The sequence below is a fragment of the Cricetulus griseus genome, chromosome 6, assembly GCF_003668045.3.
Source record: "Cricetulus griseus strain 17A/GY chromosome 6, alternate assembly CriGri-PICRH-1.0, whole genome shotgun sequence".
NCBI classification, from domain to species: Eukaryota; Metazoa; Chordata; class Mammalia; order Rodentia; family Cricetidae; genus Cricetulus; species Cricetulus griseus.
This window is the reverse complement of record NC_048599.1, coordinates 137,144,822-137,165,294: the sequence shown is the minus strand read 5'-3', so window position 1 is coordinate 137,165,294 and position 20,473 is coordinate 137,144,822. Positions and strand designations below refer to the sequence as shown.

The window sequence follows — 20,473 nt, the reverse complement described above, 5'->3', positions numbered from 1 at the left end:
ACCAACATCTCCCTACATATCACCACATGGCTGCGGGCTTACTGGTAATGTTCAGGCATCTTACTTCTATGTTGTCTCACTGACTCCATCTTCTTTCTATCTCTGTATTTCCCACCTAGCTATATTCTGCCCTGTCATAGGACAACACAGCTTTATTAATCAACCAATAAAAGCAGCACATTTTTTTATGCAAACAGCATGGGGCTTTATTACAGTTGTTTAACGAGCTAACCCGATGTTAGCTCAGGCCTTTCATCCATCCACCATGGCGGATTGCTGGGAAAAGGCGCCAAGAAGCCACAGGATAGAGATCTTATAGGTCAGCATAAGGGGAGTGTCTAGGGGTACACACAGGCTCAGGATTGGTGTGCCTCCAGGCTTGGAGGGCTTGCCCTGTGTTGATTGGCCAACTGGTTGTTATGGCCCATAGGCCCTCCCAGGGTGGTTGCTATGCTCTTCGAGTCATTGCTGTGCACTTGTCTGTAAAGCACACCCAGAGCCATAAAGCATAACACCACCAGCTAACTTCTGATTGGTTCCTTGCCACAAGGCAGATATCTGACCTCCTAGTGACCAAGGCAAGGTCAGGCAAGCATGTGTTAGGCTGTTGTGGTACAGCACATATTTGTAACATACAGAAGGATATCCTGAATCACCAGAAGTTACCTCCTTTCTTGGGGAAGCTGTGAACATTTTAACTCTCTCGTTTTCGGGTGCCAGGTGGACATTTATTGAGTTTCTTGTCACAAGCTCCATTCCAGATACTGGAAAATAGCAGACCTGCCTACAGGGGCATTTCATACGCTACAGAATTTCATATGCTACATGACAATGTCATGAAAATGGAGTCTGGCTGAGGAGGGTGCTCAGTTATTACTGTTGTTGTTGTACTGGGGATAGAACCAGGGCCTGAGCATGCCAGGCAAGTGCTTAGCCACCAGGCCAAAACTGGACTATAATTACATCAATTATAAACCTCCTCAAAGTTCCAAATTTGTGTCTTTTTCCTTTTCTTTCATTCTTTTTTAATTTGTTTTTGGTTTTTCAAGACAGGGTTTCTTTATGTAACAGCTCTGATTGTACTGGAATTCAGTTTGTAGATCAGGCTTGTCTCAAACTCACAGAAATTCACCTGTCTCTGCCTCCAAAATGCTGGGATTAAAGGTGGACAAGACTAGAATTGACCTGCTAGAGTAATATCTGTTAACCTGCCAACATTTTTTCCCCTAGAAACCTTAAACTCCTATCTCCTCTATGCCTCTTCCTGCATCTATTTATGTAACACAATGTTTCTGAGTGCTACTGGAAAAATAATCATAGCCAAGAAGAGAAGTGAATGCCTTTAGTACCAGGACTTGGGAGGCAAAGGCAGGTGGATCTCTGTGAGTTGGAGGCTATCCTGAACTACATAGAAAGCTCCAGCTAGGAATACATAATGAGTCTCTCTCTCTCTCTCTCTCTCTCTCTCTCTCTCTCTCTCTCTCTCTCTCTCTCTCTCTCTCTCCTCTCTGTGTGTGTGTGTGTGTGTGTGTGTGTGTGTGTGTGTGTGTGTGTGTGTGTGTGTTGAGACAGGGTTTCTTTGTGTAGCCTTGGCTGTCCTAGAAGTAGCTCTGTAGACCAGGCTAGCCTCATAGAGATCCACTTGCTTCTGCCTCCTAAGTGCTGAGATTAAAGGTATGTGCCACCACCACCAGGCAAGACCCTGTCTCAAAAAAAAAAAAAAAAGGAAAGGAAGACAGTTCTATACCTTTAAAAACTTAAATCCTCAAAAAAAATTAAATCCTCTCCCTAGTCCCATGTATGTTTGGCATTTGTGATAAAAATGGGCATTTGATTTCTTTGCAATCAGATTGCTGTATTTTGGGTGTAAATCCTTTACTGTGTGTGTACTGGAGAGCTGGTGTATTTAGGGAACAGAAACAGAAGCTGTACAGTCACACTTTTGATAGACTACAGATGAGGTTCACTGAAAGTACATCCCATAAAACAATCAAAACATAGACATTTAACATACTCACTGCTTAGTTTTTATTTATTTTCATTTTATATGAATTCATCGCATGCATATATGTATACCACATGTGTACCTGGTCCCAGAAGAGTGAGAAAGAGGGTCTCAGGTCCCCTGGAACCGGAGTTACAGACCATGTGGGTGCTGGGATTGAGGCCAGGTCCTCAGGAAGAGCAGCCAGCTCTGTTAACTGCTGAGCCATCTCGCCAGCCTCCACCCACTGTTTTTCTCAAACTAACATTCTATGGTGTCCTGTGTTTTCTCTGGCAAACCCTCTCTTCAGAAAACATGCCCTCTCAGGATGTCACTCTTCACTGTGTGAACGTTCTATAAAGTGGAGGGCAAAATTGTCAGGGACAGAGGGTCGGAAGATGACAGAGGCTGGGGCAGAAAAATAAACAGGTCTCCCTTTGTGGAGGTCAGCAGGCACGCAGTGTGTGTGTGAAAGTGTGTGAACATGCAGTCATGTGTGTGGGGTGTACCAATGTGTGACATGCACCCATGAGAGTGGTACAAGGTTTCTGAAGAGTCAGAACCTGAGATGGCAGTGCTTCCTCCTTGGCTCTTGGGATAGGATTGGGATAGGAGGGAAAGCTCCCAGCAGGTTCTTTTTCCAACAGGGGCAATGCCTCCCAGAGTGGACTTGGGGGTCAGGAGGAGAGGCTTACCCATTTGGGGGAGGTTTTAGTGTGTGGTTCCCATTCCCTGGGGTCTCCAGGTCAGAGAGCCCACCCACAGGGTCTGTAGGTGTTGAACGTGCTTTTGTTGGGTGTGTAATAGGGAATGTGATCCTGGCTGGATCTAAAGAAACTGGCTGTGCAAGCTTTGTGTTGGTACACCCCTGCTGAGAAGAAGTCCCAGAAACTCAAGGCCATTGCTGGCTCATTGACTTAGTGCTAGTGGGGCCTCCCCAAGACCAGGGCATGACAATCACTGTTGGAGTGTCTCTGTGGGGAACAGGTTCTTTAGGACAGGCCACTCTCTAGCCGGCCACGATTTCTGCCCTAAATCTAAAAATTAACAGTATCAACATACTAAAACACAGCTTTTAAATTTTTAAAAAATTATTTTTAGCTCAGTATATGTGTGTACGATTGTATATGAATGTGTGCGTTGAAGTGCAAATGCCTGTGGCTCTGGTCTTGGCTGCCCTGGCGTCACAGACAATTGCAAGTTACCTGGCATGGGTTCCAGGAACTGTACTCAGGTCTAGAAGACCAAATGCTCTTAACCACTGAGCCAGAAATCCCAACTTGATGATTTTTAGCAAGTTCCCCACATGTCATGAATTGTCTGATGAAGGGCCATGGAATTTTGTCAGTCTGTCTTAGGAGGCAGTCGGTTTGGTGATGGGATATCTGTGCAAGGCCATGTCAGGTCACACCAGAAAATGATGAGCTCTGGAGGTCAGGTCTTCCATAGAACACCCCAGGTGGTACACCAGAGGCTGCCAGGCAGGTGATTCAACTAAATAGTTAATGAGAATGTGGTGGTTTGAGTAAAAGTGGCCCCATAGGCCCATAGGGAGTAGCACTATTGGAAGTGTGACCTTTGGGGTTTCAAAAGCCCAAGCCAGGCTCAGTGGCTCTTTCTTCCTGCTGCCTGCTGATCTGGATATAGCACTCTCAGCTACCTCTTCAGCAACATGTCTGCCTGCATGCCACCATGCTTTCCACCATGACAATAACGAACCACTGAACTGTAAGTCAGTCCTAATTATGTAATTTCCTTTACAAGAGTTGTGGTGGTCATGTTGTCTCTCCAGAGCAATGAAACCCTAACTAAAACAGAGAGTGATGGCCCTGACTCTTCATCTATGGTGGGAAAGTGCTCTCGGACAGTCATTCCCACTGTTGGTCCAGACTCAGGAAGGCCATGTCTCCTCTCTCACTTCATAGCATGGCAGGCTGAGTGTGGGTGCCTTTGTTCAGCTGTAGACACCTCACTGTTCTGAGGTCACTGAAGGTGGGCAGAGCATTTTAACTGTCATTGGGTTAAACTGCTCTTCAAACAGCTGCTACCTCCACTCAGTGTGCTTTTCTGGGTGTCACCCCATAGTAAGCAAGAAACATCTGCACTTAAAGGGATCAAGGTATGGGGGCGGGGTAGTGGATACTTTCAATCCTAGCGCTCTGAGGCAGAGGCAATGCCTTCTTGTGAGCTCAAGGCCATCCTGTTCTACATAGTGAGTTCCAGGCCAGCCAGGACTACATGTTTAACACCCTGTTTCATAGAAAAAAGGGGGTGGAAATCACAGGTGAATACGTGGACTCCTGACCTTGTCACATCATGTAAATAACTCTTTTTTGAGTTGACATTCTCTAGTAACCTTTTCCTCCTCCTACCAAGGTACCTTTTTCTTCATTCTGCTGCTGTTTATGGCCTCTACCCCAGTTCCCTTGCTCTGTTCCCTAGGCCAGCTTGTCCTCTTCCAGAACAGGAGACACCAGCTACTTCCTCAGCCTCAAACTGTGCCCCTAGAGCTCTACCACTGCCCTGTCCCAAAGCCACTGAAAGCTAAGGCTGGGCAGCGAGGACAGGGAAAGAGCCAGGGAGCTGAGACGGCCTTGTGTGGGCTCAGTGGGTAAGCACTGAGCAAACGAATGCCCTCAATAACCTGCTGCTCTTTGTACCAGGGGCCTCCAGGAAGAAGAACTTCAGCTCTCAGACTGGTTTAACCCCAGGTAAGAGCAAAGACATGCATGTGTCACTTGGAGGTGACAGTTCCGGCACAACCATAGCTCTGCTAGGGCACCTTGAGTTAGGAGTTGGTTTCCACCATTTGGACAAAAGCCCAGGGGAGCTCCCCTGAGACAGGAAGTACCAATGCTGTGGAGGAAGCTGGCATCTTGGCCTGGGTTCACGGTTAGTCTTCCTGCTTCTTCAGGAGAAGAGAGATGAGGCAGGTTCCCACTCCTGCCCCTCTCTATGACAGGACACTGTTTCGAAGAGCAAGGGTATGCTCACTGGTATTGGTGTGTGGAGATGGAGAGCAAGTCTCAAACCTTCCTCTTCACGGTGCTGGTGGCTGATGGCGGGGAAGAAGTGGTAAGGTCATGAGGCAAAAGCTGGTGTCTGAACATGCACCATCAATTGTTTTACATCACCTTGACTGCATGTCTACTGCTCTGTCACTGCTGGCTTAAACCCAGCAAACAGGGGCTGACAGCAGGTGAAACAGTCAGGTCTGAGGTTTATCCACGTTTCTCTCAGGTTCATTTGGAAGCAATAGGAAAAGGCTACTCCTGGCCTTCCTAGCACCCTCTGCCCTTGCAGAATCAGAATACTGGGCCATGAAATCAGGCCCAGTATTGGTGTGGGCACCTCCCATGATGAAGTGACTGCTTCTCTACCTCTGTATGTCTTTCTTTTCCTTTCCTTCTTTGTGTGTGTAGAGGCCAGCATTCATATCAGGTGTCTTCCTTGATCACCCCCTACCTTGGTTTTTGAGATGGATCTCTCACTGACCCTTAAGTTTACTGATTGGCTAGATTGGCTGGCCAGTAAGCTTGAGGGATCCAGCTGTTGCTGCCTCCCAGGGGTTAGGATTTATAGACAAGTGACACCACACTTATTGTTGTTTTACATTTATTTGTGTGTGTGTGTGTGTGTGTGTGTGTGTGTGTGTGTGTGTGTGTGTGTGTGTTCGCGTGCGAATGCGTGTGCACGCACATGCACATAAGTGTTGTGGCATACATATAGAGGTCGGAGAACAACGTGCAGTAGTCAGTTTCCTTCTTTCACCGTGTAGCTCCTGGGGATCCAAGTCGGGTCATCGGGTTTTGCAGCAAGCACCTTTACTCTTTGAGCCATCCTGCTGGTCCCACATCTACTGATTCTTTTCCTTTTTAATGTAGAGGTTGGGAACTGAACTTGGGCCATCTTAGGTTGTTGGCAATCATTTTATTGACAGCCATCTCCCTGGGTTTACGTGTGTGTCACATGCTCTGTGTTCAGTAGCTTGTTAACCAACTCCCAGTGGGTGCTGGTTCTCGGTTGGCTCTTCATAAGCAAGGTGAAGCACCCTGAATGGAATTTGTACAGTGATATGTATTTATCCACAGTACAAATTTCTAAAACGGGATCTTTACATCGGATTCTATGGTGTTTATAATTTGGTGTGAAGTTGCTGTTTGCCTTTAATAAAACTATAAACTTTATTTTATTTTTTCCTTTTTTCTGTTTATTTTTTTATTTGAATTAGAAACAAGATTGTTTTACATGTCAATCCGAATTCCCTCTCCTTCCCCTCCTTCCCTACAACCCCCCCAACTAAAACCCCACCTATCACATACCCTTTCTGGTCTCCAGGGAGGGTGAGGCCTTCCATAGAGGGTCATCAGAGTCTGTCATATCCTTTGGGATAGGGCCTAGGCCCACCCCTGTGTGTCTTGGCTCAGGGAGTATCCCTCTATGTGGAATGGGCTCCAAAAGTCCATTCCTATACTAGGGATAAGTACTGATCTACTACAGGAGGCCCCATAGATTTCTGAGGTCTCCTCACTGACACCCACGTTCCTGGGGTCTGGATCAGTCCCGTGCTGGTTTCCCAGCTATCAGTCTAGGGACCAAGAGCTCCCCGTTGTTCAGGTCAGCTGTTTCTGTGGGTTTCACCGGCCTGATCTGGACCCCTTTGCTCATCACTCGTCCTTCTCTGCATCTGGATTCCAGTTGAGTTCAGTGATTAGTTGTGGGTGTCAGCTTCTACTTCCACCAGCTGCTGGATGAAGGCTATAGGATGGCATGTAAGACAGTCATCAATCTCATTATAAGAGGAGGGCATTTAAGGTAGCCTCTCTTCTGTTGCTTAGATTGTTAGCTGGTGTCATCTTTGTAGATCTCCAGACATTTCCCTAGTGCCTGATTTCTCTGTAAACCTAAAATGTCCCCCTATATTATGGTATCTCCATTCTTGTTATCTTCTATTCCTCCCCAGACTCAACCTTTCTGCTCCCTCATGTCCTCCTCACCCCTCCTCTTCTCCCCTTTTCATTCTTCTAGGTCCCTCTCCCCTCCCCCCATGCTCTCAATTTGCTCAGGAGATCTTGACCCTTTCCCCTTCTCCAGGGGACCATGTATGTCTTTCTTAGGGTCTTCCTTGATTACTAGATTCTCTGGCAGTGTGGATTGTAGGCTGGTAATCCCTTACTCTATGTCTAAAATCCACATATGAGTGAGTACATACCATGTTTATCTTTTTTGTGACTGGGTTGTTACGATAAATCTTTTTGCCAAAAGCTGCCTGAGCCCCACCGCCACGTATGTGCTTTACGCCAGCCGCCTGCCCGAGTTAGGCCCAAATAAATACACAAGAGAGACTTGTATTAGTTACAATGCTGCTTGGCCAATGACTTGGATTCTCATCTGTTAGCTCAGTCTCAATTACCAGACGTCTATATATTTTATAAGACTTATCTCATCGGATGCCTTATTGATGTCCCTCCTAGCTGGTGGATCATATCGTGCCGCTGGAGCAGGAGCCGAGGGGAAAAGAGGGCCCTTCACTTCCTGCCTGGATCAGCACTTCTCTATTACATTTCCCAGAATCCTCTTTGACTCCTAGTTCCGTCTAACTTGCTGTCTCATTGGCCAAACAGTATTTTATTCAATAATCAATAAGATAAACATACACAGTACATTCCCCATTATCTCCTCTTTTCTGTCTAAATAAAAGGATAACTTATCTTTTATAATAACTGAAGAAAACTATAACCATAACTATCAGTCTTTAACTCTATCAAAGACCACAGAAGGATAATAAATAAATTCTAGAATTGACAGAGACTTTTTGCTACCTGGACAGTCACCCAAAGTTTCTCTTTAACGTTGGGGCATCCATCTTTAGCCCAAGGCCATAGTGTGTCTGGCACACTTCTCCATTTTAACAGGATCCCTTTAGTACTGTCTTGTTTTGTAAGTTTAGTAGTCACTTTCTTTTGGGTCCTGTATGTCCAGTTTATACAGCAACAAACAGTCCAGGCAAGAGCAGTTTCTTGCCCAAATGGCTAATCTTGCCATGTTGAAAGCAAACTCCATAACGAGTTTCTTTGATGCCCATCCTCCTTTCTGACATAATTGGTGTGCCAGGAGCAGTTGTGTCTTACAGCCAAGAAAAACCCTAAACCATTTAAATGCATATTTCTGTAGGTCTTTGAAAGGTTTGAAGAATACCTAACCATCTCAAATACATCTCTGTATATCTAGAAAACCTAACTAACCTAATTATAAGTTCTGACTATTAATAGGTAAAAGATCTGTATAAACACAATACCTAAACAAGAGGAGACATATACATATCACAAAATTGACCTTAAAGCTGTATCAATAAATGAAATCTATACCAATGCAAAATATTCATTCCTATATCCTATTCCCCTTTTCTTTCTTTAAAAGGAGATTGACTCTGCTCATTATCATTTATAACTAACCCCATTTAAATGAAAACAAACATTTATAAACAATATTTGGGAATATGGGCGTCATTCTTTCTAAACTGTTTTCTGCTGATTGGGGACGGTGTTTATACCATTAGGATCATGATAAAACACAAAAACCTGACCAAGTCCTTGTTTTTGTAGTCTGTAAGGCTGTATCATCTCAGCTTTAGGGGGTCCTGCTTGATCAAACCATATTAGTCTGGAAGGAATCCATAGCTTTTTATTTTCTGTGGAAACACAAACAGAAATTCTTTTTCCAAGTAGCCTGTCCTTAGACTTAAATTTTGAAGTCAAAGTATTTTTGAAATGTATAGGTTGGATTAATTTAGCAGCATTTATAATCAAATGTATTTTAGCAGCAGTAAGTCTTTCCTCGGCAATCAAACAATTTAAAGACAACAATATGGCATATAGTATCAAGATTCTCTGTGTATTTTCCATCTTTATGTGGTTTTTTTTTTATTACTTTATTTTTACTTTCTTTTGTTTCTTTTTTCCTGAGACAGGGTTTCTCTGTGGAAATCTGCCTGTCTCTGCTTCCTTCAGCAAATCTTACCGGTGTTGGCCACCATAACCGGCTACTCTATTTTCTCCTGTTACTTTTTTTCTCACAAGCCCACATATATTTTTAAATGTAGTGTAAACCTTTAGAAGTTTTTCTTCATCTGGATCTGTCTTTATCATCTCAGAAGTGCCGAGTACAATGCCCAAGAGCGCCGGGGCGGCGAAGCATATGGAAGCTGCTCCAATGCCTCTCAGCGGCCCCACAGGGCAGGCTGTGGCAGGCGGCAGGTTTACCTCTTTCTCTGGAAACCTTGGGGCATGGAGTCATCCCACTCCTGACACCATTCTGTTACGATAAATCTTTCTGCCAAAAGCTGCCTGAGCCCCACCGCCACGTGTGTGCTTTACGCCAGCCGCTGCCCGAGTTAGGCCCAAATGAATACACAGAGAGACTTGTATTAGTTACAATGCTGCTTGGCCAATGACTAGGATTCTCATCTGTTAGCTCAGTCTCAATTATCAGACGTCTATATATTTTATAAGACTTATCTTATCGGACGCCTTATTGATGTCCCTCCTAGCTGGTGGATCATATCGTGCCGCTGGAGCAGGAGCCGAGGGGAAAAGAGGGCCCTTCACTTCCTGCCTGGATCAGCACTTCTCTATTACATTTCCCAAAATCTTCTTTGACTCCTAGTTCCGTCTAACTTGCTGTCTCATTGGCCAAACAGTATTTTATTAATAATCAATAAGATAAACATACACAGTACATTCCCCATCACTGGGTTACCTCACTAAGGATGGTTTCTTCTAGTTCTGTCCATTTGCCTGCAAATTTCAAGATTCCATTGTTTTTTTTCCTCTGAGTAGTACTCCATTGTGTAAATGTACCACATTTTCTCTATCCATTCTTCAGTTGAGGGGCGTCTAGGATGTTTCCAGGTTCTGGCTATTAGAAATAGTGCTGAAGTTATTTTCTTATTTACAGGGCACAAAAATATTATTGACTCCTATTCTTGGCAAAACAGCTTGTTAAACTCTCTCTGTGTCTCCATGGTTGTTATGTGAACACATTTTAGCCACTGTTCATTTTCTTGTGATGCATAGTTAGGTTAGTCCTCATCCACTGTTATGGCGGCTCTTTGGATCCTCCCACGAACTCCACTCATATCATTTGTTAGTGTGTATACATGTGCTCATGTGTGTGCTAGCATACATGTGTGCTAATGTGTATAGGGGCTGGAGGACAACCTTGAGTGTTGTTCCCCAAGAGATGTTCTCAAGTTGCTCATGGAACCCAGACCCTTTTGATTTGACCAGACTTCCTGGATTTCAAGCTCCTCCTGGCTCTACTTCCTCAATCTGGCACTACAAGCATGAACAACTGGACTTTGCATGAGTACTGGAGGTTGAACTCTGGTCCTCAAGCTTACAAGACTGGTGCTTCTCCTTGAAACCAGATCCCTGGCCCCTAATTTGCTTTAAAAAATTAGCCAGGTGGTGGCGGCGGCCCACACCTTTAATCCCAGCACTCAGGAAGCCGAGGCAAGTAGATCTCTGTGAGTTCAAGGCCAGCCTGGTCTACAGAGTGAGTTCCAGGACAGCCAGGGCTACACAGTGAAACTGTTTCTCAAACAATCAAAGATAGCAGCAAAATGAAATAAAACTACAAACAACAACAAAATGAAGTAAAAACTACAATTTCCTATCACTGTGTCTGGCTTTTTACCCTTCCTGTTCCCTTGATCTGCCCTCACCTCTAACACGATCACCATCCTGAGTCCCGAAGGACAATGATGTGACCCTGCTTGATCAGACTTTCATTTCTCTTTCTATGTAAATTTAATCTCATATCCAGAATATGGGTACATATTCTGGAAAAGCCCATTTTAGTGGTTTGTAACTTTAGAGAGAGGTGTACCATGCCTGCCATATTCTGAATCCCTTGCTTGAATCCATGTTAAGGTTCACCAAGTTTTCTAATCACTGTAATAGATTTTGTTGCCTGTGTGACTGTCCAGTGTTGCCATCAGTCAGTCTAACCACTTGTCATCCTGCTCATGGCCCTGAGTGATTCTGCTGCTGGAACCAATGCTGTTGTGCCTCCTCCACCTGCCTTCTGGATAGTGTTGAGTAAAATTGGAACCAAAGAAATAGGACAGGTGTTGGGCCACTCTGGTTGCCATAGGAAATTGGTGGTTTAGGCAGAGGGAATTCTCTTTCTACGAAAGCTTAGTCCATGGCCAGGCAACAGCACAGTCAGGATCTAGGGAGGCCTCTTCCTGGCTTGCAGATAGCTCCCACACTGTCCTGGTGTGGCCAAGACAAGAAGCAGGACAAATCTACTCTCTTTGTCTCTCTTCACAAGGACACAAAAACCACCTTCATAATCCAATGACTCATAAGACCTCTCCTTCAAATACCATCACATGCAAGGATTAGGGCTTTGATATACGACATTGAGGGATACAATTTGCATGGATACAGTCTCCCAAGGCAGTACCCTGTATAAATTCCCAAAGATCTCTGTTCTTTCCCATTTGCCAATAGCACAGGCATGAAAACTATCTTTTGAGTGATGTCAGCAGAGAGGACAGAGTAAGGCTCTCTCCTCCACATAAACCAGTGAGAAAAATAGACAAGCAGACTATTTTTAGACAAGAGCCTGTGGGGGGACAGTGATGTTTGGGATATTTAATTAATGTCCTGGTCCCTGTGCTGAGCTCCTGCTCCATGATGGTCTTAGAGGACAGCAGTCTTTACATGACAAGGAGGACAGGAAGGATGACACCCTCCAAAGCCTCAAGCTCAGAGAACCCACTGGCTCCCACCTGCAAGGACAGGCATTGGTTTCACCACTACCAAAGGCCAGACAGTAAAGCAAATAATAGATTGAACAAAGGGTTCAAGAAGAAAAGCCGGCCTGGAACTATCCATGGGGGCTTTGGAAAGCTTGGCAAATATCTGACACTGGACTGGAAATCATGCATGTGGAAGGCTGTGAGTTCAGAAAAGACCTTGAGAAATTTCCCAGCCCCCACTTCTAGCTGACATGGGCTCTATGCAAGTAGGACATGCGAGTTAAGGTAGAGTTCATTGCCTGCAGCCTGGCTATGTGACAATGGCACATCCCAACTTGTGCACAGGGCCTCACAGCATAATGGATAATTTATGGAAAATTGTCCCATCAATTGTGAACTGCTGAGTTAACTGGCAAGCAAACATAACAAAAGAAAAAAAATACCCAGATTGCTACGGTCTGCAGAATTATACAGTGAGAGTTCAGAGCATACTTCAGGGATCAACTCATCAGAGATTATTTCTCAAAGGACATACCTCATTTATCAAGGTGATGAGGAATATTATCACCAGAGATGGGTTTCTCAACCTCCTCTGCAAGATGATGGGTATGTTGCCTTCTGAATGTGTTAGCTGCTCCCATTGCATATTCTTGTGTGAAGAGCTCTTTCCCTCCCATTACAGCTTGGGGATTCTTCCCCAATTACTGGGCACATTTCCCCTCTATGTGCTGGATGACTCCCCTTGTGATTCTGGCAAGAAAGTAACCACAGCCAACACCCTTACTCTCTCAACCAGGTCTTTGTATAAACTTAGAAGTCTGCCCCTCTGCAATAATCCTCCTTGGCAGTTGGTCAGTGTTAGTGTCCAGGCAAAGAGACCTCAATTGAGGCATTCACAGATGCCCAAGGACAAGAATTATGGCATGTCTAAAGTTGTTGAGCCATGACTCTCAGAGAAATAGAGAACAACAGTCTCAGAGTCTCTCTGCCAGCAGATAGGAAAGTGCTGCCCCAAGCACATTAACCTTAAAGCATGCCTATTCTTCACTTGTCAGTCTATTGACAATACACCTGTGTCTTAAAGTTGTCATTGGGCCCCATGCCCTCCCTGTGTGGTCATGGCTTTGCTCCTTATCACCTCCTCCAGGAATGTGCTCTTGACCAATGAGAGAAACTTCTTTATTACTTCAAGGTTCCTGGAGGAGAAGAGATTTTAGAATAGAAGAAGATAGAAGTAAAAGAATAGAGAAGTTATAAGTAGGACAGGATTATTAGAGTAGAAACAGAACACTGAAGAGCACATGAAATAAAGAGCATGACCCTCAGATTGTGTGTGAAGTTACTATAGAAATCTTTTACCCCTATAATGGCTTCCTCTGATATGGTATCTCTCATCCTGCTCTCCTCTATTCTTCCCCCAACTCAACATTTCTGGTCCTCTATTTCATCCTCTCCCCTCCTCTTCTCCTGCTCTCATTCTGGCAGCTCCCTCACCCCTACCCTCATGCTCCCAATTAGCTCATGAGATCCTGCCCCTTCCCATTCTCTGAGGTCCATGCATTTTTCTCTTAGAGTCCTTTCTTCTTTCCTAGTTCCTTTGGTGATGTGGATTGTAGGCTGGTAATCCTTTGCTCTGTGTCTAAAATTCATATATGAGTGAATACATACCATGTTAAAACATGCAAATAAACAACCCTGTTGGTCCTTATAGTGGGGAAGGGAAGAATTAGTAGAAACTATACTCAGAGAAGATTGACTTTGGACTGACCAGTTTGAATCAATTCCCTTATGTACAAGAGCAAAAGGAAAGTGTGAGAACAAAGTCTACCAAACAGTGAACAACAATAAGGATACAGACATCATTACAAAAAAACAAAGCTAGAGCCGAAAGTACACTAAGTGAAATAACTAATCCACAGAGGACCTCAGCACCAGGTGCCAGCAGACAGGAGAACCAGTGATCTCAGACACTCAGTGGGCAAGATCAACCCACGCAAAAATCAGTGTATTAGTAGAATAAAAAAACCCACTTGATCATCTTAATATATGCAGAAAAAAGCATTTGACAAAATCTAACACTATTTAATATAAACATCCAGTACTCAAGGAGGGGATGAATTTTCTTAGCCTGGTACAAACAGAAGGAAATACAGATAATTTGGACTTAATTGAAACTAAAAAACGTTGCAGACTGTATGAAGAAGAGAAGCCAGGTCTACACAGAGAAAACCTTCCAAGAAAAACAAAAAACAAAAAAAACAAAAGTGAAGGGACAATCTTCACAATAGGAAAAATATTTTCAAGTTACACATCTGATAAAAGCCCAGTATTCTGAATTGACAAGCATCTCTTACTATTAAACAACAAAAATCAGTAAAAATGGGCCAAAGGTCTGGACACTATTTCTTCAAGGGAGATATACTTATACCCAAGGAAGATTCAGAATACACTTTAACAACCTTTGTCATCAGGAGAATGCAAATCAAAACCACATGGAGTTACCACTTCACATCCAACAACACGGGAAGAGTAAAGGATGTATAGACTATAAAAACTAGACAATGAAAAGCAGTAGGGCATAGAAAAATTTGAGCTTCAGGTCCAACTGTGGCATTGTGAAATCACTTGTTACCGATAGAATAAGAGGACGCAGTGATTCCACCTAGAGGTGGGACTGGATCTAGCTAGAGACCTCTCCCCAAGAGAATTAAAGCATGTTCACAGAAAATCCATCTATGAGTTTTCATGGGAGCATCATCTCTAGTGTATCAAAAGGGAAAATTAACTCAATGTCCCTCTGCTGGTGGGTGAGAAAGCAAAATGTGGCCTAGTGATAGGATGGGTTAGCTTTCAACAGTATCTTCACATTCTGCAAATATACAGGGACAGAAGCATGTTAGTCACCATCAAAGCTGGCAAGGAGGCAGGTATCTACTATCTGATACAGTGACGTGCCACAGTATTTCATTTTTGTTGGGACAACTGTTACTAGCACTGTATTTTAAATATATATCTAAAATTATATGTATACATACACCCACACCCCCCCACACACACACACCGGGAAAATGTATGTGCATGTGAATGCAAGTGCTTGTAGAGGCCAAAAGAGGGAGTTGGGTACCCTGGAGCTGGAATTAAAGGCGGTTGTGAGCAGCCTGATTGTGGATGCTGGGAACTGAACTTGGATCTCAGCAAATATGTTTTGTGTTTCTATGTCATTAATGTGTAGACACGGGGTTAATGTTTTGGAACTAACCTGGCAAATTCTACTCTCTCTAATACACTTATCAATTCCAGATGATTTTTTTCTTCTTGGGATTTTCCAGGTAGATGATTAAGTATAGCTGTTTGTATTATGATCCGTATTATTTTTCTCATTTCCAATTTGATGCCTTGATTTCCTTTTCTTGTCTTACTGCATGGCCATGGCTTCCACCATTGTGTTGAAGAGCAGTATGAGGGACATTCTTATCATGTTCTTGATTTTAGGGAGGAAGAAGTCAGACTTTTACTATTAAACACATCAGCTGTAGGACTTTTATAGATTTATTTATGTTTTTTAGATGGGATCTCATTATGTAGTCTTGGCTATCCTGGAAGCATGCTATGTAGTAGACCAAACTATCCTCAAACTCATAGAGTCCATTTTCCTTGCCTCCCGCAATTAAAGTTGTACATTACCACACCCATGGATGTTAGTACTCAGGCATCTGTACTGGCCTGTCCTTGGGGTCCTGACAGAATACACCCACAGTTGCACTAAGAGCCACTAAGAGCACCACCTGTGCACATTCACTATGTTCCCTTTTAAAAGGGCCCTGCCTACCTCCCATCATTCTCTTTTTTCTTGTCTGTCTGTCTGTCTGTCTGTTCCCCTCCTCTCCCTCTCTGTCCTCCTTCTCCCCCTCTTTACTCTCTCCTCTCTCCTGATGCTCCTGTCTCTGGAGGCTGGTCTCCCCTTTCCCTTTCCCCCTTTTATGATCCCTTTCCCTAATAACCCCCCCCTCTGCTTGAACCCTGTCACATGGAGTCTTGATGAGGGACGTCCTTCTATGTGTATGTTTGTCTTATTGGTTGTTAAATAAAACACTGTTGGCCAATAAGGGAGCAAGTTAGGTGGGACTAGGAGTCGAAGAGGATTCTGGGAAATGTAGTAAAGTCTTGTGATCCAGGCAGGAAGTGATATAGCAGGCAGACTCAGAATATAAGCAGGGACAAGCAGGAAGTCGCTCTCTTCCTCCTCCTCTCTGTGGAGCCGCCATGTGATCCCAGGAAGACAGGACACATTCCACCGGCATCCTCCACAAGATAAGTCTTATAAAATATATAGATTAATAGTTATGGTTGATAATTAAGACTGAGCTATCAAATAAGAAATCCTAGTCATTGGCCAGCAGCATTGTACCTAATCTAAGTCTCTGTGTATTATTTTGGGTGCCCACGTGGCAGTGGGGCTCAGGCAGCTTGAAGGAAAGATTTATCATTACAAAATGGTGTCAGCAAGTGGGATAACCCCATGCCCCAAGGTTCTCAGAGGAAGTGGGGAACCTGCTGCCACAGCCACCCTGTTGAGCGGCTGGGCGACATTGGAGCAACTTCCATACACTTGTGCTGTCCTGCGCTCTTGGGGGTTGGACTCAGCACTCCTGAGATGGCCTGCAGCCCTCAAGAGTTCTAGGGGTTAGGATTCTGTGCTCTCAAGCCACCTTCCCACGACTAGTCAAGTGACACAGAACCTGGGCAGCTGGTGGTAATGTTTTACGAACTTCCACATAAATACTTCACAAAAGCTTAAAAAGAGACTTTAGAAGCCAAGGAACAGAGATAAGCATGGCTTCTTGGTAGCAGCATTTACTTGGGTGGTCTCTGTTTTGCTAGAGACAAGCAGAGCATCTCCTTTAAGAGAGGCTTCCTGACTCAGCATAAGTGGCAAAAAACCACAAGGCTCTTTAGAGGCCCTGCTAACAAATGGTGTGTACGAGCAGCTGGCAGTGGCAGTGGTCACATCTCCAAGCCATCAGCATGCTGCTTGATTGCAGCATAGATCAAGACAGTGCGCACAGCTCTCAGTGCTGGTGATAAACGTACCCATGCCATCTTGGAAAGACAGCGGCTAAAACAGCTGCCACTTTAATTTTATCAGTGTTTTTTTTTAGCAGTCAAAAGACTGCATGGCCAGGAAAAGGTAAATATTTACAGTAAAGACAGATTTAGATGAAGAAAAACCTCTAAGGTTTACAGTGTGTTTAAAAATATATGTAGACTTGTGAGAGAAAAGAAACAGGATAAAGTAATTAAAAGAAAGAAAGGAAGGAAGGAAGGAAGGAAGAAAAGGAGAGGAGAGGAGAGGAGAGGAGAGGAGAAGAGAGGAGAAGAGAGGAGAAGAGAGGAGAAGAGAGGAGAAGAGAGGAGAGAGAAGCCGGTGGTGGTGGCCCATGCTGGTAGGATTTGCTGAAGGAAGCAGAGGCAGGCAGGTTTCCACATAGAAACCCTGTCTCAGGAAAAAAGTAAAAAGAAGGAAGTAAAAGAAATAGAATAATAAATAAGCCACATAAAGATGGAAAATACACAGAGTCTGGATACTATATGCTATGTTGTTATCTTTATATTGTTTGATTGCTGAGGAAAGAGCTACAACTGCTAACAGACATTTGATTATAAATGCTGCTAAATCATGCTTTGACTTCAAAATTTAAGTCTAAGGATAGGTTACTTGGGAAAAGAGTTTTTGCTTATGTTTCCACAGAAAATGGAAAGCTATGGATTCCTTCCAGACTAATATGGTTTGATCAAGCAAGACCCCCTGAAGCAGTAACCCAACTGATCCTACATCCAAAACAGCTGAGATGATACAGTCATAGGCGACTACAGCCAGATTTCTGTGTTTTATCATGATCCCCATGGTATGGACATCGCCCCCAACTAGCAGGAAGCAGTTTGGAATGAACAACGCCCAAATTCCCAAATATTGTTTATAAATGTTTGTTTTTATTTAAATGGGGTTGGTTATAAATAGTAATGATCACAGTCAATCTCTTTTAAAGGAAAGGGGGAAATAGGATATAGAAATGAATATTTTGCATTGGTATGGATTTTCATTTATTGATACAAATTTAAGGTCAATTTTGTGATATGTATATTTCTCCTCTTGTTTAGGTATTGTGTTTATACAGATCTTTTAAAATGTAATGCATAATTAAATACATATTATATAGTCACCTATAATAGTCAGAACTTATAATTAGGTTAGTTAGGCTTTCTAGATATACAGAAGTCTATTTGAGATGGATAGATATTCTTCAAACCTTTCAAAGACTTACAGAATATATGGCATTTAAATGGTTTAGGGTTTTTCATGGCAGTGAGACACACTGCTCCTGGCACACCAATTATGTCAGACAGGAGGATGGGCATCCAAGAAACTCAACATGAAGTTTGCCTTCAACATGGCAAGATTAGCCATTTGGGCAAGAAACTGCTCTTGCCTGGACTGTTTGATAAACTGGACATGCAGGACCCACAGGAAAGTGACTGCTGAACTTGCAAAACAAGATAGTCGTGAAGGGTTCCTGCTTCATGAATAGGTGTGAAACACTATAATGTTTTTTTCTGTATTGAGTGATTTGAGCATATGAATTTTCTTTAGCTTCTGATATGGTGACTTACATTAATTTTCAAATGCCTTACCTTCTTGGCATGCCCTAATCCTTCTGTTTCCTCAGTATTGAATGCAGGTCTAATCTATCTCACTCTTGTTGAATGACACAGATGACTTAAACCATGTGGTTAGAACACCACAGAGAACACAGAGCCAGAAAAGGAGCAGGGATGGTGAGGCAGTGAAGCCAGGATCCTGCCTACAGTGCTGGCTTCAGACCAAACCAAGACTATGATAGGGTTCTGACTCTGGACTGCTTAATTTTTTAATTGGTTAAACTGTAACCGGCTCTGAAGATAAATAGTACCAGGCTTGGAGGGAGAAGACAAAATCTGAGGCTAGACTGACTGGGGACATTGTTGTTCTGCCAGCTCAGCCACTTGCTAGTTGTGTGCTGGCATGAAGAACAAGAAGTAAACTAGGGCATTTCCAGAGTTAGTTTGCTGATTGGTACCTAGTCAGTGCCATCTCAGGGTTAACATCTGCCATTGGGTGCCCATCACTGCTGCCATTCAGTGACACCCAACATGTGGCTGTTCTTTGGCTTTTGACATGGTGGCTTGTGTCAGTTTTTGACTGTTGAACCATACTGTCATATTTTATTCCTGCTTTTGTGTGTCCTATAGGAGACGTGTGGAAGTCATCACCACCACGAACTGGCTGGCTCCAGTCGTATGGGAAGGCACGTTTGACAGAGAGGTCCTGGAGAAATATTACAGAAAGTGGAACATCTCCGTGGGCTTGGCTGTGTTTGCTGTTGGCCGGTAGATGCTGTGACGCCTTGCCCCTCTTATCTTGGGACATGTGGTTCAGCATCCATAGATGTTTTGCTCCCAAAGAGCTGCATGTCCTCTTTTGTGATCACTACTGCTGAGCATGCCAAATAGAGGTTTGCTACGATGAGTCGATGAGTCGATGAGTCCCTGTACCAAGGCTGGGTCCATAAGGCTACTTGGGAGTTCTTACCAATGCCTTACTCAGCTCTGACTCAGTCAGTAGTTCTGAAATTCCATGGCCATTGTCAGGCCTATGGCTTTACTAACCTGCTTGGTGAATCTTTAGACCCAACATCTCTACCCTGACCTGTTGGGGTTTTTAGTATCAAGGACACTCCTCTTAATCAGCACCCATTGCCTTTAGAAATGTAACCTTCTTTGTTCTGTGTGTTCCCAGCATCACTGACCAGTACCTGGACCCATTCTTGCAATCTGCCAGCAAGTTCTTCATGCCTGGGTATAGTGTGATCTTCTACATCATGGTGGATAGACACATGCAGCTACCTAAAATGAACTACAACCCTCTGCATTCCTTTCAAATACACATCATAGGTGAAGAGAGATGGTGGAACAACTTGGACCTGATGCGCATGAAACTCTTGGCCGAGCACATCCATGAGCACATCAGATATGAGGTGGATTACCTCTTCAGCATGAGCGCCAACCTGGTCTTCCAGAATGAGTTTGGGGTGGAGACCCTGAGCACGTCTGTAGCCCAGCTCCATGCTTGGTGGTATTTCCGGAAGACAAATGACCTTCCCTATGAGAGGAGACCTATGTCAGCAGCCTACATTCCCTTTGGCCTGGGGGACTTTTATTACTCTGGCGCCATTATAGGGGGAGTGCCCTTTCATGTTCTGGACTTGACTCAGGAATACTTGAAAGCTGTTGTTTTGGATGCAGAAAATGGACTTAACAGCACCTATGAGAAATACCTCAACAAATATTTTTACCTCAACAAACCCACCAAAATTCTATCCCCAGAGTACTGCTGGGACTCAACCTTCAAAACCCCTCGGCAAGTGTGGTACATGAAGATTGCTCAGTATCCTATGGACAGCTTATGACACATCAGTTTTTATGAGCTAAAGAACAACAAACAGTAATTCCTTATAGACACGGCATGTCTTTTTAAAAATACACGCTTCAGAGGCCTGATAATATATATATATACTCTTTTCAAATCAACTGTTCTTCCTTGCGATTTTGAATCAACCAATTTGGCTGAAACTAGGATGAATAAAAGATGATATTTCATGTCCATACACATAATGCTGTTAGCT

The 20,473-nt window shown here is 43.7% G+C and overlaps 1 protein-coding gene across 1 annotated transcript in view; it reads left to right on the top strand.

Moving 5' to 3' along the window:
* LOC100761532 (glycosyltransferase 6 domain-containing protein 1) overlaps nt 1-20,257 on the top strand; it is a 31,210-nt gene extending 10,953 nt beyond the window's left edge. Inside the window, exons 2-5 of the mRNA XM_027422728.2 lie at nt 4,427-4,595; nt 4,648-4,695; nt 19,041-19,178; nt 19,588-20,257. Coding sequence (XP_027278529.1) covers nt 4,427-4,595; nt 4,648-4,695; nt 19,041-19,178; nt 19,588-20,257 — 1,025 coding nt within the window. The remainder of the gene's footprint in view (nt 1-4,426; nt 4,596-4,647; nt 4,696-19,040; nt 19,179-19,587) is intronic.
* The last annotated feature ends 216 nt before the right edge of the window (nt 20,258-20,473 follow it).